Source organism: Lepisosteus platostomus, chromosome 6 (assembly GCF_059453375.1).
Source record: "Lepisosteus platostomus isolate fLepPlt1 chromosome 6, fLepPlt1.hap1, whole genome shotgun sequence".
NCBI lineage: Eukaryota > Metazoa > Chordata > Actinopteri > Semionotiformes > Lepisosteidae > Lepisosteus > Lepisosteus platostomus.
This window is the reverse complement of record NC_142616.1, coordinates 34,233,239-34,260,367: the sequence shown is the minus strand read 5'-3', so window position 1 is coordinate 34,260,367 and position 27,129 is coordinate 34,233,239. Positions and strand designations below refer to the sequence as shown.

Below are 27,129 nucleotides of genomic sequence, written 5' to 3'. Positions count from 1 at the left end.
CTGAGAGTTTCCAGCACTGTGTCACCAGAAGGTTAAAGGTGGAACAGTTAGCAGGCGGAAAAGAAGCAAAGAACTAAACCGACAGTATTTTGTGTTTTCTTAATACTGTATCTTGCTTATCTAAAAAGGTGTCATTGCTTCTTTTCAGCAACACTGAGAAGGATCAAAAGTGGGAAGACGGATATAAGGAGAAATATGCCATGATATATTTTCACTTATCTCATCATACAGTATATGTATACTCATCACATCTAGTGCTGGGAGTTTACTGTTTTCTGAGCCAGAAATTGGAAATGGAATTCCAATTGCAATTGATTACATACTGATATGCCACATACTGTACAGAAAGCATTTTAATCCAGTGTTCTCTTAAGGCTTAAAGAGGCAAAGAGGTATTTCAGCCCACCTTACTTGTTTTCATGTACAGTATGTATTATATTAAACTAATTATCTAAAAACATTTTATATGGCTCTGCAAAATAGCTTGGTGATTCAACCCCTATCATTGGAGTTGTATTGTTTATGATGCATGGCCAAGTATTTCTTGGCTTCTTTTAAACCCCTTCTCCAAATTCCCACCACACCACTGCTCACAAAAAAAGATAGTAAGTGACCTGTTTTCATAAGCACATACAAAACTTTTATTTAAGGTACACTTAAATGCTTTGTCTCACTGTCTAATTATGGGTGCTTTGACAAATTCAAAATGCTCATTGTTGTCAACTCCTAGGTGTATTCATTTAATGGATCATTCAATGACTTTAATACTCTCTGAATAATTAACTCTTAAGCAATTGATTGTTTAAGCTTTTCTATCTAAGGCTAATAATTACTGGATCTGTAATAATATGTGAGAAACACACATTGCACAACACCAAAGGAGCACTACAACATGTGAAAAATGTTTTTTTGAGAAGAATAATCACATTTTTATTTTCCTATGAAAGTAAAACCAAACTGTTTCCTATTATTTTTGCATCCTAGAATTTATCTATACATATACCTTTATTTATACTATATATAATAATATAGTAATAGTATTTATACAATTTAATAATGATAGTATTATAATAGGAATTGTAACTGATATATGTTCATATTGATATTTCTTTGTAATCTTATGTTATGTAAGCCCTCATGTGCAGAAGCAGACTATAGTACGTAGGACATACAGTAGTATGTTCAGAGAAGAATGCAAAACAAAACATGAAAATTCTTCTTCTTGTAAACATGCAATTAAACTTTCCCAATAAGCAGCTGTCTTTTCTGCATAGGATCCATACATCCCCATGAATAATTCAGTCTCAATAAATTAGGAGAACCTGTAGGGAAAAATGGTTAATTTGATTTTAACGTAATTGTTTTAGTGTCGGCTGTGATGCCCTAGAGAGGTATGATTCCAGATTTTGTCGTTACTACTGTAGGTCTGACTCAGTGAATCCAAATGAGAAATTATTAGCTATACAACAGCTATACAACATTTTTCTTGAAAACCTCAGCCCCCTGAGCATCACAATAAACTTTACTGGTAAAACTGATTCATATTCCAATATTGGTTAATTGCACTGCAAGGGCCAGGCTGTAGCAAAGAAGTCTAACAACGCATGTGTGAGAGCACAATGGGAGGTAATAGCACATTGACTTATCGGTATCTGAAAGTGAATTTATATGATTTTTCCAATAAGACATATACTGTAGTTCAGCAAGGCAGTTATCTTAATTTTGTTTCTAACCTCAAGTCAGTTTTAATGGAGCAATTTATGGTATTTGCTGTGCTCATTTCACTTACTGCACACAGCAAACTAATTGTTGGCAGTCTTGTGTAGAATAGAATAGTATAAGAACAAAAAAGATTTTTCAATGTCTGCCAATTTATTTTTTGAATGCCTCATCCTTGTGTGTCCTAATGTAGGTACAGTAGACCAGTAGTTATAGACAGCATCCTTACCACCTTAAAGGCAAATCTCTTCAAAATACAGAAACTAAGCAAGGCTGGACCTTGGATTTGCCATCCTTTGGATAAAATGTTAAACTATTGTCCTGCCTATTTGGCCATTAGACTTTCTTGGCACTGCTCATAAGAGCAAACACTTGTAGTCATCAGAGCACAAGATCTTCTGTTATTTTAAAAATAATTGGTCAATCTTTCTTTAAGAAACAACCTTATGAAAAGACAGCCTTGGGACATGTACAGTATGTGTTACAGTTGTGTATACAGTATGTAAAGTACATGTACCAGGTTCCTAAATGTTGTTGAATTCTTCTGCAACAGGAGGTCAGCCTTTTGGTGCAGCAGTGTTCACCACTGTTGGAGAGTGCTGCGTGCCAGAGGGTTTGGGAGTAATCATGGCAATCAACAGTCAACAGCCATATACTGTCTGGGGACAAGCTGCCCATGGTCCATATATCATTGAACTTACAGTGATTTACCAAGAGGCATGAAATTTACCAAGAGGCAAGAGGCAAGAAATGCATGTTAGAATGCCACTTTACAGAAATGTCTTCCCCAAACCTTTCAGAAGCTCCTCTTTCCTCAGATATGTAATTATAATAGCTCATAATTGAAAAAAAACAATAAACTCAGTGTATTTTATTAAACCCAACAAGAAAAGAGTTATACCACATAACAGAAAAACAAGATTACATCAACTGCTTCCTGAAGTTAAGCATTTTTCTGATGATTTTGTCCTATGTCTTGTGAAAATTAACTAAAACTAACTCCAAAGAAGGCAGATGTGACTTCTGTCCCACCCACCTGAAGTATTTCCTCAATACTCTCATCACACCGAAGGCCAGTCTGAGTGACAATACGAAATGGCTGCTGTTTCATGGTGCATTATGTATTGAGGTGCTTTGCAAGATACCAGTGTATCTTTTGATTAACCAATCAATGGAGGCACTCAGTGATGATCAGAGATATCAATCTCATGCTCCTTCCATTTTTTATTTTGTTGTGTCTGTTTTTTAAGTCCCATATCCCATAAGTTCCAGCTTTATTGTGCTGTATTGACCCGGATTCTCTGTTTTATTTCAACCCTCAGGGAATCTTTTCAGCCATCCTCTCTAAATGCACACGGGACGAAGGATTTATACCTGTCAATAAAAACCTCTGGTAAGTGCTTTCTGTCTTCCTTAATCCTGTCTCTTTTCCAAAAGAAAGGAAAGGTTTCCAAGAGGCACAAATCACTGACTGCTAAAACATGCATTCACCTACTTGTAATGACAGAAACTATCATAAATAATCACCAAGGCTGTCTGAAAGACTGTTATGGTACAGTGCCCAGTAAAGGTAGTTTTATGTGTGTGCGCTTTTCACCATCTTTACATGGAGACAAAATTACTGTCAATATACACATTTCTCACTTAAGCACATTTAGGTTTGTCAATATGTTGTTTAGGAAGCAGACACACAAATAAATCTTTATTAGAATGAAACCTTAAAATTGGAACTTGGTGAAATCTGGGAATATACTGTATAGGTCTGATTTATTGCTGTCATTTCATTGTTGAGTTGGCAAAATAAACTTTATTTTGAATATATTTAACTGATACCAGACTAATTTGCAAGGCTTAAATCATTATAATGTATTTAAAAAAACATATCATCAGATCTTAGAGAGGAGTTTTCATATATGAATTTACATTTCTTTATGTAATAAAGATTTTATTTATTTCTATACTGTATACAGGGCTACACACATTAATGTGATCCCCTTTTCACTAAATTTCCTGTTTCATATGAGTAAAGTTAAAGCTTAATTTCTTAGGTTACATACACAAATTCACTAACTTTTATTACAATTTTTTAAAAGCATTGCACCGAGATACAGACCAAATTATAATACTGCCATACAATGCATGACTGAATAAAATTGTAGTGCTTTCAAATTGAATTCTTAAACTCTATGTTTGTCTAGTTTTCCACTGAAATTTTGAAATTCTATACCTGAAATAGCTATAGAAATATTACCTGTAAAATGGAAATGGAATGTTAGCATCCTAAACACATTGATTGGTAAAACAGTTTTGAAGCTGTGACTATATCATCAAGATTAATATACTGTATGAAGTGGTCTTTTGACTCAGGCTCTGAGGTTATGGGGTATCATACAGTTCGTGTCTAAATGTAGACCAATTACTGGAATAGAACCAATATTCTCAGGCACACATTTATGTAAATATTGTACACAGGCACTATGAAATAAAGTGTGCTTGAAAATGTCTTCTCTTGTCTTCTGTTAAACACTGAACATAATATTAGATTTTAACAGAGACACCAAAATAAGTATTATGATATCATTTTCTTAATGCTTGGGAGTTAATGCTCTCCCCATTTTCAGTGACCATTTTATTTTATGAGGGTTGGGCTAACCACAGCCTAACCTGTTAGGCTCCACGAGCAAGGCGAAACCACACCCTGAATAGGACAACATCCCATCACAGGCCCCACAATAGGGCCAACATTCACTCAAACACGAGGGACAATTTAGAGGCACCTACTAACCGGAACAACGTGGCTTTTTACAATGGAAGGAAATAAGGAAACCTAAAGATAACTAAATCTGACATGAGTAGAATACGCAAACAGCACACAGAAGGTGTCCCAGGTTAAATCGAACCCAGAACCCAAGAGCTGTGAGAGAGAGAGCTGAGCAATGATACCATATTTAAGCCATTTTTTTTGTTCTGTAGAAAATGAAAATGCAACTCATTTAAGATTGATCATATACTGTAAGCACTAGTACAATAATATCAGTCATAGTGAAAATCAGATGAAAAACAAACTTTCTCGATGTTAATAATGCAAATTGGTCATGTCTTTATGTCTAGCAACCCTTGTGCCATCAGCAGGATCATGATAGCTTCCTCATTAGTTCATGTGTGCATGACTAGATCCCTTCAATATCCAGGCATGCCTTTTTCCATGGGTCATTTACTGTTTTCTAATCATGCTTGTACAATGGGAATAACAAAACACAGTCAATGTCCACACACCCCCACCCCTGCCTGCTCCAGGTTGCTTTTTTATGAGCAGTTCATCATGCGCTGGTTATTAAGCTCCTGAGCATAAATCATTGTCCAGAATTTCAAAAGTAATTAACTCCCTGCAGAGTCTGCTGCTCTCTGCCAAGTAGCATACTTCTCCCAAGTCTCCCTATTGACCGACCTAATTATGAAAAATTATGAACGAATATCTCCTATTGTTAAACTTTATAGTTCTTTACAAACAGTATTGGAGCACACGACAGAGGTTTTATTCACATTTACATTTTTGACTTTTTATTCATTATCATAGCATTCATTTCTTTCCTTTTGCTTGTCTATCATTCATTGAATCATTTTTCAAACAGAATGGTACAGTACAATATTGGAAATTATTTTTTAAAAATTTAAATTTGGTACACATTATACATTTATAGATTTCTGCAGATGTGAAATTCTAACTCATATAGTGCCATCTTGACATGCTACAATGTCATTGGTTATCCCATAAGAAAGTACTACACATCCCACTAATGCCACCATGTTGACATTACCCCCACCATGCTTAACAGAAGAGGTGGTGCTCATTGGAATGGAACATGGGCAGTTCCTTTCTTTTACCACACTTTAATCTTTCCATCAGTTTGGCAAAGGGATATTTTGGTCTAAGCTGCCCAGAATTCTCCTGGAGTTAATTCTGAGGCATGGTGAAGCTAAGTAATGGCCTGGACACTCATGATGATGTAAATGATGGTGGCAGCACAATGAATTCTGATGTTAATAGAAAATGTCTGCTTAAGTAGAAATAAATGTCTCACAGTGCAGCAGGACAATTACCCAAACTTATGACCAATGCAAAACAAGGCAATCATGAGGAGAAAAAAGTTAGGACATTTTAGACTGGCTTAATCAATTTCCAGATCTAAATCCAATTGAGCCTGTATTTTACATGCTGAAGCAGAATACAAAAAAAATCTGAGCACTTCAGGAATGAATGAACTTAACGTGGCTGCAGTAATGACTTGACAAAGCACTTCAAATGGTTACAAAAAGAGTTTCGTGGGCTACAAGGGTCACACTGTTATTGCTTCATATGTATACTGTATGTAACAAAATTCTGACTTTTATACCCTGGAGTTTCCTTAATGTGAAGGTGTCCCAATGCTTACGGTCTCTTGAAAACACTGGGTTTAACATAAAACATGCTGTTTTAATGATGATGATTTGTCCATTTAATGTGCTGTCAAAAAGTATTTGAGAAACAAGCATTCATCTAACAAATATTCAAATACAGCACTCTAGATTCAAACATACTCAGTGCTCAAATATTTCATCTATCATGATCTGTTTCTGTATTCCTCTGCAAAAACTGAAAAAATATATTTTACTCATCATTAACATGAATATCAGTATTTTAAATGCACATTTCTTGACTGTAAAGCAAAATTAATATTAATATGGACCATGATGTATGTATCCTACTAAGATAATGTTATGGCATTGTTAAATCTTCTTTTCTGAGTCATAAGCATGATAATGTACAGTATAAAACAATAGGTAGTTGAAGTAAGCACTTAGAAGTAAGAAAGTAGGCAACACAAATCTTTAGAACAGAGGTAAGTCCTATAACCACTTTTTTTTCTTCTTACAGGTCTTTTTCGTACATCACTTCCATGGGCTGTTTCTCTTTCATCCTATATGGATTGATGTACTATGTAATTGATGTCAAAGGCTGGTGGGGTGGTCAGCCTTTCATTTTCCCAGGTATGGTCGGGAAAAGAGGGTGTCTTGTTCTTTACTTGTTATAATCTAATAAGATCTAGCTCTTAAGATTTAACAACAATGCATAATTCAATTTTGATCAAATGAAAAATATTGATACAGTGTGTAAAAATGTAATGGAATCAGGGCAGAATAGGACTAATCCATTTGTCCATTTAATGTGCTGTCAAAAAGTATTTGAGAAACAAGCATTCCGTTTCCAAATATTCAAATACAGCTCTAGATTCAAACAAACTCAGTGCTCAAATATTTCATATATCATTATGTTTCTTTATTCCTTCGAAAATATTCTACTTTGCCTTAAATATTCTCATGACAATATACTGTACTCTTGTATATTAAAAGATATAGAGTATATCTTTTTGGAGTAATATAAATAAAAATGTATTAGGGCAATATCTTGTAGTTTAATTTAATAACTTTTCCATTCTGGAATCTAATCATAAATGAACTTTGAATTGATCTCAATTTATTCATGTGGCTGCAGCCCAGCTCTGATTGGGCTTATTTCCACAAGCAGCTGCACCTTATGTCATGCCACATTGAGCAGCAGTTTTGATTCATGAGCCCATGTACAGTAGTACTAGACATAAAATTCTGAAGTTCTCCTTCACAAAAGGACAGAGTTAAAGAGCAGTAGTAGCTGGAAATGCTATCTTTCCTGAAAATACACAGCTGTAAATGAATAAAAGACTTTCTATTTTATTTCTATCTAAATAATAGTAAACTAAACATTCACAAACATGACTTTACAAAACCAAAATAACAGAGCAGAACCAAAATTATATAATATACTTACAGGTTTCTCAGAAGCTTCATTTAATCGTTTACATTTCTTTACAGTACTGTATTTGTAAATCTACATTATATCAGCTACTTTAAAATGACTATTTCAGAACTAGTCTATACAATATTGGTCAGTTATTTTTCCATCTGTCACAAAGTTCTGATGTTTTAAATATATATCGATATCTTGTGCAAAATAAATGTTTTGTGAGTCAAGACTATTTACAAACATTGTAATGCTCAAAATGTTAAGTAGTAGGTCTTCTTAATTGCCTTATGTTTATATAAGATTTTGAAATATGTTAATTATAGGAAATGGCGAACAAAACAGACCTTTAATGTTAGTTTTAAGAAGACAGAAAAGTTATCAAAAATTAAAGATAAACAAAATAGTCCCAGTGACAATGGTATTTTAGCACCCTACTGTATATACTAAGAAATAAAAGGCTTTAAAGCAGTACTGTAGGTTCAAGAAAACTATTAAACTTATTTTTTTCAAAATAGTATAGTAAAGGAATTATTGTGCTCTGTTTGTATGTTTTGATGAATGTATTGTTGTGATTCTACTGTCTCGGCAGGGATGAACTCCATCTTTGTGTATGTAGGCCATTCCCTTTTGGGCACCTACTTTCCCTTCAGCTGGGCTCTGAAGTTTGAAGAGAGTCATGGCGCCCAGCTTTTCCAAGATCTTGTGGGGACTGGTCTGTGGGTCTTCATTTCCTATTTTCTGTACAGACACAAGTTCTTTCTGAAAGTATGACTGACTTGGACACTGTGACATCATTGGAAACCAAATGACAATGGCTATGGCCTAGACAAGCAGAAAAACTAAGCAAGAACACAATCATTTGTATTTATAATAATTAAGTAAAATAATTTTGACTGAAAAGTTTAATTAATGTATTTAACTTTATTAAATTTAAGGTCAAGAAAATGAATCAGAGAAAGTTTAGTCAAAAATGTCCTGTTTTCTTCCATAAATCCACTGGTGAGTGATATGATCAGATGGCATTTGGCTTGTGTCTTATTCCTTCACTTTAATTCTACAGAAAAAATCAATACACGTTATGTAACTAACCCTAGAATAATGTATCTGAAGGGACCGCTTGCTTTATTAAAGCTGCCACTTCTCCTTAAAGATACAGTTGAGACTTCTCGCCATTAAACTAGTTATCTGGAAAAACTGTAACTAATCGTGGTGCACATATATAAGACCTGAAAATATTCGTATTCCACAACTTTCTAGTTGAACCTAGATACTGTATGTAAACACCAATAGTTTTATTAGATACGTGATACATTAGTATTTGTAGTTTTATGTTAAATATGCAAATATTGATAAATATAACATTTAAGTTAATTAATTTGACCAATCAATCTGACAAGAAAAGCTACTGTATACAGTATGTATTCAACATAAAGTAAGACATTTACAAAACATATTGGTGAATTAGTTTTCATGATTTACTCATATTTTTTATGTTTTTGGAATGGAAAAGTATTGTATCTTATCAAGATATTTACAGTACATAAGAATACTTTTAAGTGTACATGCAGTATATGACTGTTTTATAAACCAGTTTTAGAATGAGTTTGAAATTACAGAATTTTGCACAAATTATTGGTTTCAACTTTAGCTCTTCAGTGCTGTTGATTAAGAGTAATTTGAATGTTACATAATACATCCCAGCCTCATTATTATAAGTATTATATTATTATAAAGATAAAACTTAATATCAGGAGCTGTTCTGGATTTTATCTTTAAAATAATGTTTTATATAATACAAGCGAATGATGAGTACAATGTTTGGAACCTACAATGCTTGTCTGTATTTTTTCCTGTATTCTAATGCTGTATTACTAAATTGATAACACCTGCAGACTGAAAGGTGTAATTTATGGTTCTACATCTAAATCCAAGGGCTCTGAGCTTTTACTTGTGTGAACATTTAACACCCCCAATTCTTCACTTACAGTACATCAAATGAGTGATTGAGTCAATGTTCTGAAATAGTATTTAAGAAATTAAAATAAATGGTTCCACTACTTAGATTTTCCATTGTTAAAGTGTTGTCTTAGGGTCTTCCTTTGAAGTAATACATAAATTGGAGTACCATCTGCTTTTGAGACCTCTATCAATCCCAGACCACTCATTGAGTTTTATTGGGTTCTGCTTACAAATGAGCATTATCTCCATACCACACATGGGGCCTTTACAAACAAGCAAGGTTCAATATACCTGAATATAGGTTATCTTAAAGAAATATATAATTAAATACTGACCATAGTACTGTACTTTGGACAACTAGAAGAATCTATAAATTAATTTAAGGACCTGCAACCCCTGAAAATGCAATCATATCAATCGTTGGATGAAGTTTACATACAGTATAGCAGCTCCACTGGGTCTTTCGTCTGGAAAGAAGATCTTATTATGGGAACTGAGCAAACGAGGCAACCATAATTCACAAACAAAAAATCAGGTGATTAATAATGTCTTAAGAGGAATCACACCAATCTTTACATAAAATACTTTGATCTGTCAACAGCAAAAACAGAAAGAACGTTTGCCTTACAATTCCATAAGATGCAAAAATGCATTGTGCACCAATGAGGGCAAGACTGGAGAGGGAAATACAGCAGCTTCAAAACTACTAACATCAGTTCAAATACTCAGCTCCTCAGATCCAAAGCATCCCAGGTCCATTAAAGGATACCCACTGGTCTGCTATGAAAAAGACATGAAGTGAGAGTTCAAAAGGCTAGCAGCCCTCAATTCCTCTGATGTGCTGTGCGGAAGTGTGCCTGGATCACTCTCTTTTTTCTTTCTAAAATGTATGGTTCTTGTGCCCTGTAGAGAGGCACGCAGACAGTGAAAGAGAAAAGATGGCCATCCTGATAGCACAAACAACAGCTGTTATAAGGATGCACTTTTATCAATAATCCAATTCATTAACTGCTATCTGTGTTCCTCAATGACCCTTAGAGGAGAAGCAACTTTTAAAATAAGAAAATAACTTTGTTGAAATAAAAATTGGGCATACTAAAAATTATAATTGATAAATAAAACCAAATATAATTCCAAAAACTGTAAAACACCCCAACCCCATTACATATTTTGTATTAGGGCTCTTAACTTGCATCAATGCCGATCGAGCTGTGGTGCATGCACCGTTAAGAGAGGCACTGTGCTCTGTAATGTCAAATTTAATATTTTGTCAAATTCTCCTGAAAGACACGAAGAACGGCTTTTAAATAATAATAATAGGAGTGTATAAACTTACATTTTAATATGTCTTGGTACAAAAAGTGGATGAATAAAAGTTCATTTTTGTAATGTTAATAAGGTTATTATAATAAAGCTATGTAAGTATGTTCATTTTCTTATAATATGTCTCATCATCTAGTCCTTGCTTTTGTTATAAAACTAAAACAGATACTCTGTTCCTTTTATGGGTTTTTCAGTAACAAACATTAATTTATACAGGACCTACATACTGTACTGTATGTTGTAAAGCAGCTACTGTAATTTGTGTTAAATGTTAAATGGAGTTTATAAAGAAAGTGCAGGAGGGATGACAACAGCCAAATTCAAGCAGTCAATAATATGTGGTCAACCCTGATGTTATTTCATCACACAAAAATAGAAATACTGCATTTAATCCCCTTCTCTTACTCACAGACATCTTTCACATCCCTCCTCCATCCCATCTCCAACTCTGCAGCTGCCCCTCAGTCACTCCTCACTCAGCATGGGGGTCCCAGCCTCCTCGTCCTGTGGCCAGGAGCTTAGTCCTCAGCCAAGCAGGTTCAGCCGAATTAACTGTAACTAAAACATTTACAGTAAATATTTCAATATGCCATATCTTGGGTGTTGTAATTCCTAGTGAGCTAAATGTTGCAATTTCACAACACCTCATTCTGGTATTAAACAGAGAGCCTTTCATATTTTGGACACAAATATCCTCATGAGAGAGTTTGAGAAGTCAAAAGACACAATTTCAGTTTTCCTGAAAATAAAGACTTTAGAGAATTTCTTGACTCAAAAGCTACAAACCCTGTTAGATTTTATCTTAAGTAACATTAAGAAGAATAGTTCTACACTCATTCAGATATGTGTGTGCCTAAAGAAGCAAATTAAATTCATTTTGTTCTCTGTTTCTCAGTTTTAAAATATCGAATACTGCAGATGTTCTGTGATTTATTTAATTTTGTAAGTTATTTGTTGTGTGAATCATTTGAAATTCATGTCAGGTCCATCTAAGAGGCATTAGCCAAGCAAAAATCAATTTCTGGCAACTGTTCCAAACCAAATCTGCTATCATGTCTTGGAACTACAGGGGTGAAGCACTGAGGTTTTGCTATTTACATTTATGATTACAAGTCTTTACAGATCAACCTCTTTGTGTAACCACAATGAATTTCTCAACATTCAGGTAAGCAACATGGAAAAGGTTTCTAGGTTTCCACTGTGCCCATTAAAGTGTTGTTTCAGTCATGATACTTTGAATTGTTTTACTTTTTTAACTTTTGTGTGTCCATATAGTGCCTGTTAGTAATTTGGGCAACAAATGATTAAATTCCCCAAGCACCAGCTGTGATGCAGTGACAAAGGAAGAGAAAGCAGAAATGAAATGAAAACAGCTATGAGTTGGGTGAGTTAAGTACTTTTCCACTTGGCTCAGATTAATTGGAATTACTTTATGTTTGTCCCTGAAATATTACTTTAATTTTCGTTTGCAGCCAAGATTAGTTAACCAGACTGGACCATCAAAGAATTGAACTTTCAGTTCAATCAGTTCAGAAACAATCAGTGTGGTGTGTGTATTGTTCTATTAACTGTGTACCAGAATTCAATATAAAACAAATAGAAGAACCTTGGTTATTTATATTGCCTTGGTTATCTACTGCTTATGATTCTTTAGTTGTTCTAAATTTAAATGCCTTATTATAAGGCTCGGCCAATGAGGCAGGAATTCTTCTATGAATGTTCCTAGAGCATGAATTGTGGGATCTGCAACAGAGATTAAATTAAAAAATTAAAGTCCATTCAAAGGGTGCTAGGGGCAACAGACTTTAAAGGAAATACAGGTATAAGTCATCATAATGTCTAAGTAACTTGCTTATATTTGTCACTGTGGTCAATGTTGTTTTTCATCCAATGACTATAAATTTGACTCAGTAAGAATTTCTCTTACTGAATTAGTCATTTTAAGAGAATGGAAAGAACGGTTGTGATCTATTGAGATCACAGAAATCAATATTTCAGACAATATCAATGGTTTGCTAGAAATGGCCATGCAGCAAGCAAGTACTTGGTAACAGATACAAACTACAACACTTTTACTGTACTTCAGATAAGTGGTGTAGCATTTATCATTTCAAGTACTTTATTTTTTTTACTTCAGTGCAGACTTTGACTGTTTGCTCTCTTTTTTTTCTTATCAAAACTCATTATTCAAAACCATCCATTAGCTTCTGGTTTGCCCCAGTTTCTAATAAATCGGATTGTGTTTGATTTTAACTAAAGGCTCCAAATCTGATTTCCTACGTTTTCTACTTTGAGCCAAGATTAGACGGTAAACAGAATACAAGGGTGCAGAAGGACAAGGAGGAATTTCCAATTTCTTCTTTTAATTCTTTCTGAATTAACTTCAGATGTTAATACATTTATTTAAGGATTGGGCAGTTCTTGGAGTATAAACTGGACAGTGCTAAAAAACTACTTAAAGCGACTGTTCAACTTTGTTAAACTATTTAATTTAGTAATGTTTTCATATATGCTATGCAATGCAGTATGAAAACATCCATAGGTGTGAATGTAAGAGTTCGTACACTACATATAAAGGTATATACCAGTATATCCATTATATTAGATGCAGTGTTTTAAGTCAAATATATATATATACAGTTGCAAGAAAAAGTTTGTGAACCCTTTGGAATTACCTGGATTTCTGCATTAATTACTCATTAAAATGTGGTCTGATCTTCAACTAAGTCACAATAATAGACAAACACAATCTGCTTAAACTAATAACACACAAATTATAACCGTAATTAATGCAGAAATCCAAGCAATTCCAAAGGGTTCACAAACTATTTCTTGCAACTGTACAGTATATCTCTCTCTCTATATATATATCATGTATTTATCATTTTCAAACCAAATGAGATTCTTAATACTGTCCTACAGTATTCTACATTGTGAAACTGCTCATTGACCTTGCAATTGACAATCGCAAAAGAGTTGTGTGATTTCAAAAATAAACATTCAGATTACATCAAAAGATAAAATAATCTTTTAGGTATGATTATCAACATTGTGACGAAACGTGCCTATAAAACCAGTATGTTAAAAATGCAGGGGACTTTAAATGTTTATTGAGATCCACCTCTGGAGCTAGAATTCTAAAACAAGCTCATGGTGCCATAAGCAACACATGATCAGAGTCAAAGAGTTGTCCTAGGGGGAAAAACTCAGTTTTGGAAAAACAAAATTTTGGTCATCTGTACGTGGAGGATAATTTCTTTACATTACTTTCTGCAACCAGACACTTGTCTAATAATATACAGCATGCCTATTAAATGTGTTTTGTTTTGACAGCACCCTGAGAGTATCTGGGTGGATCCTGCGGCTGTCTCTCCATGGGATTAAACACTGGCATTCCATAGAGAAGTGAAGGGGGCAAGCCCAAAAATAGATCTCTTCAAAGACATTTAAGCATTGATGGTTGAACATCTGTCAAAACAGATTCATTGGGACTACAGAAAATGGACACTTAAACACCAGGGTTCCAATGATGTGCACAAAGCTATCAACAAAAATAAATTAACTCAGAAATCCTTTTGCAAATTCCTGGTCCTGTCCACCAGGAGAAGAATAAAACCCTATTTAATGCCAGGCTGCTATCAAATATCCTGGCCCATATTGATTCACATTGAACAGCACGTGGTCCTGGATTCAAATTAGATTTAAATATTGATCATTTTTTAAACAGAAGCCTCATTCACACATCTATACATTGTTTAACTCATTGCCTATATAGGGAATGATATATCGTCTATAGGATACTGCCAGTATGCTAGATTGAAACTGAAAAGAATTCTAAATGTTTGCAAAGCAAACCTGAATACAAACTTTTCTTCAAACTTTTGAAAAGAAAGAAATGTACCAATAGCTTGGTTGAATTAGAAATTTAAAGATTTTTTTTCTCATTCAGTTTTATTTGTAAATCAACACTGTTCCTCTGTCTAGGAAAATGCTTCAAATTATTTAAGATGATTCTCTTACTTTAGAGTACACTTCTGTGTGCTTGTGTCAGAACTCTTTTACTGGTGAGAAACCTTCAAGCAGATGTCATTTTTCATTCTTAAAGGATGGTAACATTCTGTTTACAAGAATTTGAAGCCCACTGCACATCATTCCTGTATTGTGTAGACTCTATGTGATAATGGGATAGAAAACTTGTTCTTTTATAAAAGATCTTCAGTCATAATCTGAAACCTTTGTAGCTTTCTGTAATCATTCAGTTGTAAAGCCTTGGTCATCAGTTAAGTTGTTGTCTATCACTGTTGAAATGTTTTATGTTGAGTTTAGACATTAAGTGTTTCTACTAAATATGCCTCTAAGGCAGATTAGGTGCATTCCTGTTCTATATGCTTAAACAAAATAGACATAAGACTTCACAGTTTCACAAAGCATATTCTTGATGACTCTGAGAAATGCCCTGCTATATTGATTTATATAAGATGGCATATGATGATTGATCACATACAGTACTTCCCATCATACTCTTTTTGGATGTCTTCCAGATATGCAATTTTGCATTAGGTTTGAAACTTTGATCCCTGAGCATAATTTCAGAATACTTCTGTTCCTACACAAACTTATTTATTTAATTTGTTTATCTATAACTGGCTTGTCCTTTTGTTTTGTCCCTTCAAAATGTATTATTACACTTAGATCAATCATTCCTTATCTGGAGGGCTTCCAAAACACTTTATAAGCTGAAAATCAGAACTGTTTTACTGACAACCACGTACAGTAACTGTTCTCTGAAATGGATTTTTATATTCAGAGCCTCAAACGAAATTCTTGGAAAGGAGTAGACTATGTTGTAACCAAAGCTTGAAGCTCTCAGTATCACTTTAAAACTGAACCTGTGGGATGAAGACACTTTCCAAGAATTCCTATAATTCTTTTGAAAGTAGTTTCAGGAAGGATTAAAAAAATCTATCTAAGCATTTTACAACATCCTGGAATATGTTTCAGTAAAAGCTTTATTTCAAAACAATTGGGATTTAACAATATCAAACATTTTCAGTACTCACATACAGAGACTAAATACCTTTTAAGGATATATTGATTCTGAAGTGAAAATAATACTTCAGGGTATGCAAAATTGACATTTGCAACTAGGAAGGTTAGGTTAATGTTGATCTGTGACTCTCTGGAGTTTGCCAGTTGAATTAACTAGTAGTTTATGTAGTGGGCACAGTCCTGAAGAAAAGCTACTTGTCAAAATATCATTAATAATGCAAAGAGTCCTACATTATGAAATTTGAATAGATTTTGAAATGTGAATAAATTTGAATACATCAAAGCATCATTTAACCATCCTGACATTGTAAGTGCTTAGTTATCCACCCATCACAAACTCTAGAGCTGACTCTGGGTCACAGTTTTCAAAGTGTAACTTGACTTGTTAAGTGAAGACAGCAAAACTGCTTCTGGTTGAAGGTAAAACATGACTGTTGACATGCTCTGCAGTTGCCACTTATCTATGTCCTCTGTAATGGCCACATAGTAGTCACCCACTGCTGTAATTGACCCAAGCTAAACGTCTCTCACAAATGTGTACTTGGACATGGTTTGGCTAAATTATTCATTTACATGTTGTAATTTCTATTCCTTTGCGTAACAAACCTGATGCCAGCAGCACTGAGCATGGGTTCCCTTTGGGAGCCTGTTCCTAACAGCATCCTCCTTCATTCAGTTACAGTAGCTGCTGCACTGAGAAAAGAATAAAGAGGAACTCATCAAGCTGTTCAGGAGAATGTATCAGGCATGTGCCATACCTCAGTGTATGGCATTTTCAGCTATACAGTACCATTTTCAGCTACCCATTGCTTCATTTCACGTGTGACGTCATTCAGAATATTTAATGCCAATTCCAGCAATGAGCTGTCTGTATGACAACATACTGTATGTTGCTCAGAATGATAGCAGCGCAGTCAAGTCATGTTTTCACTTTTCAATCTAAAAATGTTTCCGATCCATGTTTCTGATCCGGTCTCATTGAAGGCTTTCATATAACTACAGTACATAAGTATGTTTTAGATACTTTACTATATTGCAGCTGTTTGCAGAAATAGAAAGATACAGAGTTCGATTAAATTGATAGTTTCTTTTGGGATTTAATCACGAGATCTTATTGTAGGATCTTGTACTTAGGTTACGACTTTGTGTTTTTAATGTATACATCTGGGTGCAAGACCAAAAAAAGACGGCACTCTATTTAAAGCACGTGTTTTTATACCTGTATACAGTATGTTAAGATACGAAAAATCGCTTTAATTATCTTGAGTCACCTTAATTCGATCCTCCAAAAAATAAAATATTTTTCTGTATCAATAGTATACGTACTACCGTTTAAAAAATAACTTCTTGAACTTCGCTCTAACTTCATTAATGAGTTAAAAACACAGGGGTCCTGTCGCCTTTTTGTCCTCGCTCCACCATCTCAATCTCACAATCTCTCTCCCTCACGCTCATCCATTACTTGATCCAATCGCTCACTCAGGGCTCCACCAGCAGGACCGGAAAAATACCTCTCAACATCAGCTCCGTTTGAACCTCCCCCTGCATCTCTTTCAGTTCGCGAAGCAGTGAACATACAGTAGCAGTGCCCATCCTATCGACGGCAATGGGACAGCCAGGTTAAGGACTGTTTCTATTTTTCGCCTTGCTTCCTAACACAAAACCTGACGCCTTTTAACATATTTCAAATAATTTACTTTAAAAGGAACTGCTTATGAACTGCTAAGCTGTAGGATTTAAAATATCAATAACACAACTATGGGGGGAGCGTTCTGTTTCAGTGGCAGGACTTTGTTCTTTCTGCTTGTTTGCAAAGGTAAGATTTATTCCCTTTGTGTATTTGGTGTGCATTATCGTATGAGGTAATCGTGACAAGTCTTTTAAAGCTGGATATTTGATCAGTTGCTTATTTATTGCATTTTTGTAACTGTGAAGAAGTTGCACCCATGCTTGTTAATTCATACAGTAAGTGCACCTGTAAAATAATCTCAAAAACACGTCCATGCGTCCATTGCAGAGCAGTTAACTAGTTTAAATACTATTTATTATATCTCGATGCCTGTCTATAATAATAAACAATTTAGATAAGAGCTAAACGTAATTACATACAAAGCCAAAAGCTAAAGCTTTATAGACTAGTTTTGTCAAGAAAAACGACAAATCATAAATAATTTTTTTAAATGAATTTTGGCGATATCATACAAATCTTTCTTGTTATTGGTGTTTTGAGTGTAGTGTACTGTACACTGTGGTCATGTTGAAATAATTATATTACTGAATGTTTTTGTTCTGACTTAAAGTTGTAAGTGTAGCTTCCCAGCTAACCAAATCAATAGAAGGCAACACCAAAAAAGTTGCAACTTAGTACAGAAAAGTGCGGCACTGCAAATTTGTTCCTCAGCATCCAGGAGATGTTGTGGAAATATTTTTTGCAATCGTATCCCAGGAAAAACATAATAACGCTGCTGCTGTAGGGACCACTTGCCAGCTCGGTATTTTGTAAAATTCATAACAATGGATATAAAACCCTCCAGCTACCGGCTTCTAAAAAACATACAGCCAAAAGTTTTATAACACATCTATAATGCTCTTAAATGTCTGATAACCAAAAGCTTCCGGGTATTTTGTAAACGCATTGCTAATGAATTTTGACAAACGTAACCGAGTCACAGCCTTTTAGCAACATTTAGAAATGTGTAAAAGCTGGGTCTGTATTAGTCACAATTGTCTCAAGTGTAAAAAAAAAAGAAGAAAGCACTCAGATCACTGTTAAAATCATTTAAGCAGCAGTGCCCATAAGAATCAAGTTACAAATACATTTTCTTCACTATTAAGGAGAAAGCATTAAGAAAACACTATACATTTGTAACTCATAATTCCAGTAAAGAACCATTTGCAATGCCACTTTTTTATTGTTTGAGATGATTACATTTTAAGTGATAATACAGTAGTTATCATAAAAGTAATAACACTATCTTTAATTTCAGAAGTTCCATTAGGTATTAAAAACCATAGTGATCATGTATTCACTCTGTTTCCTATTTATTTAGTAATTGAGAATTGCAAAAGAATCCATACTGAACTTAGATTCCAATTCTGAATATTTAAATGAACAGTAATTTACAGGATATCAAGTTAAATTGCAGTGATCTAATGATATTCTAATGTAAAAAAAGTTACCAATTTTGAATCAACTACTGAAGCATTGACCAGACATTGATGCATAGGGGTGATAAATGAGACCTCAGCATCAAAATCAAATACATGCTACGTTCTACACCAATTCCTAAAAAAGGACATGCAAGCAGAGCTGATGTTGTTTCCTATTACTACTGTACATACTTTTCCATGTTTGTTGGAAGTTAAATTAAGGTCACAATCAGGAGAAAAGAACAAAGGAAATATTTAACATTGTCTTCAAAGTGATCACTGGACACAATGCATTACTGTTTAAGGTTCATGAGGTTATTTTCTTGTAGGACAAAATAATGTGTCTTTTCTCCTCAAAGACCCCTGTCTTGGTCTTACATTTAAACTTTTCATTTTAATTTGAACGTGCAGTTGAAAAACTGAGAAATCTGATCAATGGAGAACCATGGAGAAGCACAATGTACTGCAGGTTATAGGAAATACCAGTAACTATTAGATACAGTATATAACATTTTAACCATTCAGAAAGACTGATTATTTGTTTAATTGTTTTTAAAATCATTTTAAAAAGCACATTGCAATACACTTTTTGTAGTTACTCTAAGACAAACAGCACAATTATGGTACACAAGAAGAACAGTCATACCTGTACACACTTGTAAATCGGTATACCAGTAGGAGGACGCCATACACAGTCTCTGAACCTTTCAACTTAAAATGCATTTCAAATGCATTTTCTCCAGCTGTAGGATACCCAGTCATTTCATATTGAAAGACTTTGTCTTCACTCAGGATTGTATGAAATGCAGGATTGGCTATGCTGTACATCCAAACTTGATTGCAGGGACAAAAGACAGGAGTTCCACTTAGAAATGACATACACAGTTTGTATTTTTAGCATAAAACCAATATGCTGCTGCAACCATAAATTCTTTTACTTCTAAAATTATCATTAATGAGTAACAAGCTTTTAAAAAGTGAAAAGATTTTTCTTTGTTACCAACAGTTTGCTTACTAGGGTGCTTGGGCTCTGCAAGTATCCCGCCGTTTGTGACCGTTTTATTTTGTTTCTTACTTTAATTAACTTATGAAGACTGCCCTTGGTTAGAAGAATCACTGCCTGCATGTTATATCCCTTGTGCGGTAAATTTCACCTTTTGATACGAAACTGTCTTCCATGCTCGTGGCAGTTATAGAACATGGCATGACTGGCAAGCTCTCCACACAAGTAGAACAAAAAAAAAAACAACTAGGACTGGGAGTGTTTGCAAGGGAACCCCACATTTTCTGGAAATGCAATTCAATCATGACCTGCAAAATAGTTTTTTATTCATTTCTGTGAATGTTTTATTCTGTCTTATTTTTTATGTTTCGGTAATTGTTCGAGAAATATAATAGTATTTAAGAAGGACTTGGAACTATACAAAAAATAAAATCCAAATTTCCCACATAAGAATTAAATATCTCTTTATCTTTTTAGTAAAAAAATTCAAGTCACTAGTCTTTTTTATCCATTAGGTCAAGGTGCTATGGACTTCGCAGGATTTCCTTTACCTTCTAGCTAGATATACTGAAAAAGACATTTTCTTCATTAAGTGCAATGTGGGCGGAGAGTGTTCTAATTGACAAGAATCAATTCATGATACTATAATGATTACAAATAAATTGGAAGTGTTTGTGGTTAATTTTATATCTGTACTCGAAGAATATTTTCAAAGACTTCTAGTCAAGCTTTCTAGTCAAACAGTCAGAAATAAGCTTTTCTTTAGTATGTTCTATATAATCCATCCTATATTTTGTTTCTAATAACAAATACTCCAGAATTGTGTACTTGTCTTGTATGCTGTTCTTCAATGATGTGGACATACATAACTTAGCCTTTTAAGGAATCAGTTGTAATAATTGGAAATAATGGTATCATCTTAAATTGATCAAAACCTTGAACAGACATTTTGAAGAGTTGTTAAGAGAAATTCTACACTAAGATTTGACTAATAGAAGTCTCAACATTGGTGTATGACAATACTTTTAGGAAGGGTCTTGTATACGAATGCTTCTTTGCTGAACTTTGCTGGAAGATGCATCTTGGTTGGTATAGAATTTGCGTATTTCATTTACAAATTAATGTGAAAGTTTGTTGCAGTAGTAAATGGCTTATTTTCAGTTTGTTTCTCTCTAAAATGAAAAAGCAAGTAGATGTAATTCAAAATATAACGGCTTTTCCTTTTTTATAATAATGATATTCTAATGATCTTCCAAAATTCTTAATTTCTTCAACCTTTTTTTTTTTGTTTATGGTTTGTGATAAAACTGTTCAGTGGTCATGATACTGCTACAGTACAGATGGTCCCAGTAAAAAATGAAAACTATGCTTTCTCCCAGTTAAATTGTCAAAGAATTAAAGGCCAATGCTTGTGTGTATTGTGTGTGTATGTATTCTGTTTCAAATAGTGTAATATTTTGCTTTGTCCCATAGGAAATGACCAGGCTTGTGTGTTTTGCATCACATACTAATGTTAAGAAAACATTAGGTACCACTTTTGTGGCTGTACTGAGCAAATTACACGCTCATTAAATGTGTGCTTGAAAAAGCTAAGAAGGGTTCTTACGCAGAATCTGAATCAAACTCTTTTATTAATCCATCCTAAACAAAGCCTTCCAGATCAGAGCGACATGGTAAGCAGGTGTGCAGCAGGTGCAATGGACCCAGTGCAAACAGAAAGTGTTTGTCTGGCAAAGAAAAAAGAAGCTGGTAGTAAAATAATAGGGCATCCGGCCTTGATAGCAGATAAAAGGTAAACAGCCTCATTAAAGAGACAGGGTTCGTATCAGTAGTTCTCTAAAATAGATATCCAGTGATATTTCTTGACTGAAAATACTGAATAGAATATTGTGTACATTTTGACACTTTAAAAAATGAGGTAATCTACTTACAGTATACATTTGTGAACTGGCAACTAGTTTTGTATGCTCACTATACAGAGTTTTAGATACTGAAAGTGTAACTTTAATGTAATAATTCTATGGTTTAGCATCTGTAACAATCTATTTTATGATCTTAGATCTTATAAGCTATCGGTTTTCATCTTTAGATTAAAAATACAGTCTTTATAGGAGAAGTTGGCTGTTTTACCATGAAGTAATAACTTCACGGCTCCTCTGTGTTTTTGAAAACAGTATTAATAAAGATTTTCAATTTGGGAGTGGTGACAGTGTTTGGACTGCAATGTAATAGTAGAAGTTAATTTCTACACGGAAAAGTAAACAGATAAATGCGACATTTTGTCTGTTGAGGCCTCCTCAGGTGTAATGGAAACAAAGGAAAAGCTGAAAGTTTTCAGGTATTAGAAAATACAACTACAGTCACTGTTGGGGGCTCACCTGAGGTCATTTTATACTATTTCAAAGCAAATAAAGGAGGCTAATCCATTTTTATTATTATTGCATTTAGTATCAAAACACTTAATTTTCCAAGAACCTTATGGAAGCATTTGGGTTAACTTTATCCCCCTTCATTCACACACCGAAACCGGGAAGCTTGAAGTTCTTATCAAATGCAGGACCAAGTTAGCCTGAATTAGTTCTTGGTTAGCTAAGCCATGTCAGAAAGCATCTTCATAGGGTTGACCTATTTTATTACTCAAAAGTCTCTTTTAAGTGATTTTATTTATGTTTGGATAATCCCTTTTCTAGCTCGACTGCATTTGAATGGGAAATATTTTGATCATCTGTCATTCTTTTTTGGTTTGATTTCTTTTTGTTTAAAAGCATTAAAACAGCCCCTTCAAGACATGAACCTGTGCTGTCTCTAGATTTTTTAACATACATTGAGGTCTAAGCAACTGTGCACATTCAGTGCTGAAACCCTTTACAGTTCAGATGGTTTTTTTTGTAGAGGTCCAATATAGTGCTTATTTGTTTATTTTGTTTTCCCTGTTGAACGAGGTAACGGACGATAACTTAACCACTTTTTATCTTCTCATTACATTTAATCTGTTGGATACTGAGATGTTATTTTATAAAGACCTAAGAATATTTAACAAGATGGAACCATTTGGCTATTCTAGCTGATTTGGTTTTGTGAAGCTAATTCATCTGAGGACCTCATCCAGCTCGTTACTCCTACAATTCATTGGGTAAAGATGTGTTTCTTGTTCTTAGTTTTAAATGCACTTGTGGTTCATGTTTCACTGTTAATTCTAGATATCCACTGGATTGACTTTTCAATCAATGCCTTTTAGGATTTTGAATACTTGTATCCGTTTCTGTCATAGTGTTTTGAGACTAAAGAGTTTCTATTCTTTCACCAATCCAAAGTAAGACATTAGTTTGAAAGTGGGAATGATTCTGGATGGTCTTCTCTAAAGTACAGTACACCAAAAGTGTACAAAATATTCTTGAGGTGAGGTGCATTGCCCAGTTCTATACCAGTTGTATACTTTTAACTATGTATTTGAACTTTTGTTTGTCTTTTTAATTGCTTCACTTAATGTGTAAAGCTACAGTGTGCATATCCACCCAAAATAATGGTGTTTGAAAATTGAATAGAAGCAGTAATACTTTTTTTGGGGGGATGGATGTGTGGATCTCCATATAGTCACAACAATATTACTCCAGCTTTTCTTCGAACTGACTGAATACTTTATTCAATTGGCGTATTCAACCATACGTTTTGACTCAAACTTTGGCATATTGTCTTTAATCATTGCAAACACTGACTTTTGCACTCTATGCCTCATCTGATGTAGTGTTTTAACTCTTCTCAGACTTGTTTTCTCCAGTCTTCCTGTTGTCTGCCTTCTGATGATTAGTCATATACAGTAATCTGATGTGAAAATATGCAATAATGCAGGAAAACATGAAATTAGTATGCCTCTGGAACAACTGTGGAGTATGTAAAGAAAATGAGATCACAAGTCAAGCAAGGAAGGTTTCCAGTAAATGAATATTTCTGCATATTCACAAGCTGTAGAACAAAGAGAATATTGTATTTACAGTAGTAACATACTGTATCACATACAAAATATTGATTTATAAGCTACAGGGAGTGGATTCTCATTTATATCAGCAGTGCAAGTCTCCAAGGGACAAATGCACACTACAAAGCACCAAATTTAAAACATGGTTTGGTAAAAGATTTTTTTAGAAAAATCAGAAGTGTTCAATTTACAGATTTGACTTGAAAATCAAATCACTGATGAGTAAGCATGGCAACAGTGAAAAACACACTAAATAAGGTTGACTTTAATGGCACGCTACCACTTACAGTAGCTTTATCCTTCTGACCAGCTGCCATATCGTTACTTGAAGACCATTTGAAGTCAGCAATGATATGACTCAAAGATGGGAAACAAGGAGAGTAATTGGGAAAGGATAGGATGTGATATCAGTGTCAAGGACTAGAAAAACTGCATCATAAACGGAAGCAGTAGTATACTAATCCCACTGGCAGCAACAGAAAATGACTATCCCTGTGTTACAAATTCTCATAGCTTGCAGGGAAACTGTCTTTGTTTTTTTATTTATAACTACAATCAAACTTTCAAAACTTGCAATAGGTAATAACAAGATCTCCTAAATTAACAACTCCAATGTACTCTTTGGTTGTATAGCAGGTAGTGATTGTTACCAGTATATATCCAAAATATTTTTTTTTATCACATGGAGTACTATAAACCTGTATGTCAACTTAGAGTTGATTACTTTTCCTGCAATAATTGTTTAAAGAGTTAAAAACACCTTCAAAGTTCAGGGAAAATAAGAGCTTGAACCCATTTATTCATCCATTTTCTAAAGCACTTTATCCAGTATAGGGTTGTGGGTGATGCTGGAGCCTAATCCTTACCTGCAACGGGTACAAAGCGGAATACAGCTTGGATGGAAAACCATTCCATTGCAGGGCTCACACAGACAGAAACACACATACTCACACCAGGGCCCATTTTATAGAAGTCAGTTACCATGCCAGTACATCTTTGGACTGTAAGAGGGAAGTGGAATACCCAGAGGAAACCCACTCAAACATACAAACTCCATGCAGATGGCACCCAAGGAATTAAACCCAGCTACCCAGTGAGCATGAACCCAATGAAATAAAACATACATTGGCCTAGACCTGTGCAATAGATATTTTATATGTGTGGTGACTAAGTTAGTTTGATTAGAACTGTTTAAATCTAAAATTATTTCCGAATTCAGAATCTAATATAATACCATGACCTAAGCAAGCAGTGCAGAAATGAGGAAACCCTTAATATGTGACTGAAATTATCTCATGTCACTGGTGATCTCTGTGTGTTTGAGGGGATACATTTGCATCATATTTTTGGGCACAAGTCATTGGCTTTCAGTTTACAATGCAGTGCTATAAAGAGGTCCCATGGTGTTAAAGGGTTTTATCTTTTCTCGTGCTCTCTGTCAAGTTATTTTCAAGTGGTCAGTGATGCATGACATGTTTGACCAGTCGTTTACATTACTGGACAGTGTTGTAGTTGAGATATGAAATCTAAGCCTTGTAGCTTTTTTTCTTATATCCTGGAACCACATGTATACACTTTTCACAACAGACTGTTTTGAGTATTCCTGTTATTTGCTGTGTCCATACTTAAAAAGTATTTCCTAATTAAAAACAAAAAAATTACTTTTCAGGGTCTACCAGATAATACAATTAGTGGACCAATGCAATCTATTTTCATTGACATACAATTATGATTAAGACTCTGTTGTAATAACAAAACGCACACCAAGTTTTCATGGTTTTTTCAACACTACCAACAGTAACATGCGCAAAGTCAGTTTACAAAGCTTTCAGATGTTCAAAACTAAATTGAACAATATTCAAAGGATCTGTGAAAACTTGGTTAGAGAGCAATCCCTCATTTGTGTACTTCAGACCCTGCAATGATACATATATGTATCAATATAACAGCGTGTCTCCATGCTAAATGAGGCAATATGGCTTGCAATTAATTTCAGAGTGTGTTAAGGTCAACACTGAAGTAGGTTAAGTACTAGGAGATGAAGCTCACATCGTGTTTCCTGTGGCTGTGCCAAACTACAGTCACTACCTCTGTTTATCTTCGTCAATAATACTTTTTTTATCCACTATTATAAAAATATCAAGTTAAAAGGTTAATCCCTTCTGATAACTTAACTATCTGTGTTTTTTCAGCTCCACAAATACAGTAGTTACATTATTGTACAATAAACTGCTTTGCCGATAATAGAAAGTAACATTAGCATGACATAATCTGATATTAGAATGTGCTTCAGATTCACTGACTAATCCATTTTATCCCATCATCAACTCTCAGGAGAATGGCCTCATATTGTTTGTCTGGAGATATGACGGTATACATTGGCGTAATCAAAGGCAACATTTCCAAAAGTATGCAGTTAATGCATTTTTAATTTATTTTTATCCATTTGTGGAATTTATCATCCTCACTTTTTTAATCAATAATCATTACTGTTATAAAGTCATGTCGTGCATGTTGGTAGAAATCAGACATCTGAAAGTGACCCTTGCATCTTTTCCTGCTCTCAGTCACACATAATCAGTCCAGGGTTCCTCACATTTGTACCCCTGCTAGGGCCATAGTGAGACAGTGAGGTTTAGATTCCTACGGTGTGCCATATGGTACTGTTCATTTGCACACAACTGTGTGGAAGAACTGTCTGCAAGTGGGAAAGAGTGCAAAACAGATCCAGGGTCAGTCACAGTAGTGTTGTAAAAGAGAAAAGATTAAAGGTTAAGATTAAGGTTAAAGGTTAAGAGAATGTCCAACATTGTTGATAGTACAGTACAAGTACAGTACTTGTGATTAAAATAGTAAACTTTTTTCTAAATACAGTAAAAAACAAATACTTCTTGTCCAGGATTTCATTATGTTCCTGGGGGTTTTAATACTAGCATTGGCTATATGTAAATATTTGGATCTTTCAAACTGGGCTAGACCTCTGAATTTTACAAGCTAACACTGTACTTGTACATGAATCACAAATGGAGAAGAATGTAGTTACAGTTGTATATATTTTCTCTGGCTTGTATTCATAGATTCGTTTAATCCACTTTAATCGCTTCACTAGTCAATAGGAAATATTTAAAT

General features: G+C 34.4%; 2 protein-coding genes across 6 annotated transcripts in view; both read left to right on the top strand.

Annotated features, from left to right (window-relative positions):
• LOC148661613 (heparan-alpha-glucosaminide N-acetyltransferase) overlaps positions 1 to 9,785 on the top strand; it is a 107,169-nt gene extending 97,384 nt beyond the window's left edge. For all 4 annotated transcript variants that reach the window (XM_088635568.1, XM_088635567.1, XM_088635566.1 and 1 more), the window contains 3 exons: positions 3,042 to 3,112; positions 6,635 to 6,747; positions 8,130 to 9,785. In XM_088635568.1, coding sequence (XP_088491694.1) covers positions 3,042 to 3,112; positions 6,635 to 6,747; positions 8,130 to 8,311 — 366 coding nt within the window. In that variant the 3' untranslated portion in view covers positions 8,312 to 9,785. The remainder of the gene's footprint in view (positions 1 to 3,041; positions 3,113 to 6,634; positions 6,748 to 8,129) is intronic.
• A 7,635-nt stretch (positions 9,786 to 17,420) lies between these two features.
• ret (ret proto-oncogene receptor tyrosine kinase) overlaps positions 17,421 to 27,129 on the top strand; it is a 46,740-nt gene continuing 37,031 nt past the window's right edge. For both annotated transcript variants that reach the window (XR_015939577.1, XM_088635564.1), the window contains exon 1: positions 17,421 to 17,687. Coding sequence is in view for 1 of the 2 variants with exons in the window: in XM_088635564.1 (XP_088491690.1) it covers positions 17,630 to 17,687 (58 nt within the window). In the remaining variant the exon portion in view is untranslated. The remainder of the gene's footprint in view (positions 17,688 to 27,129) is intronic.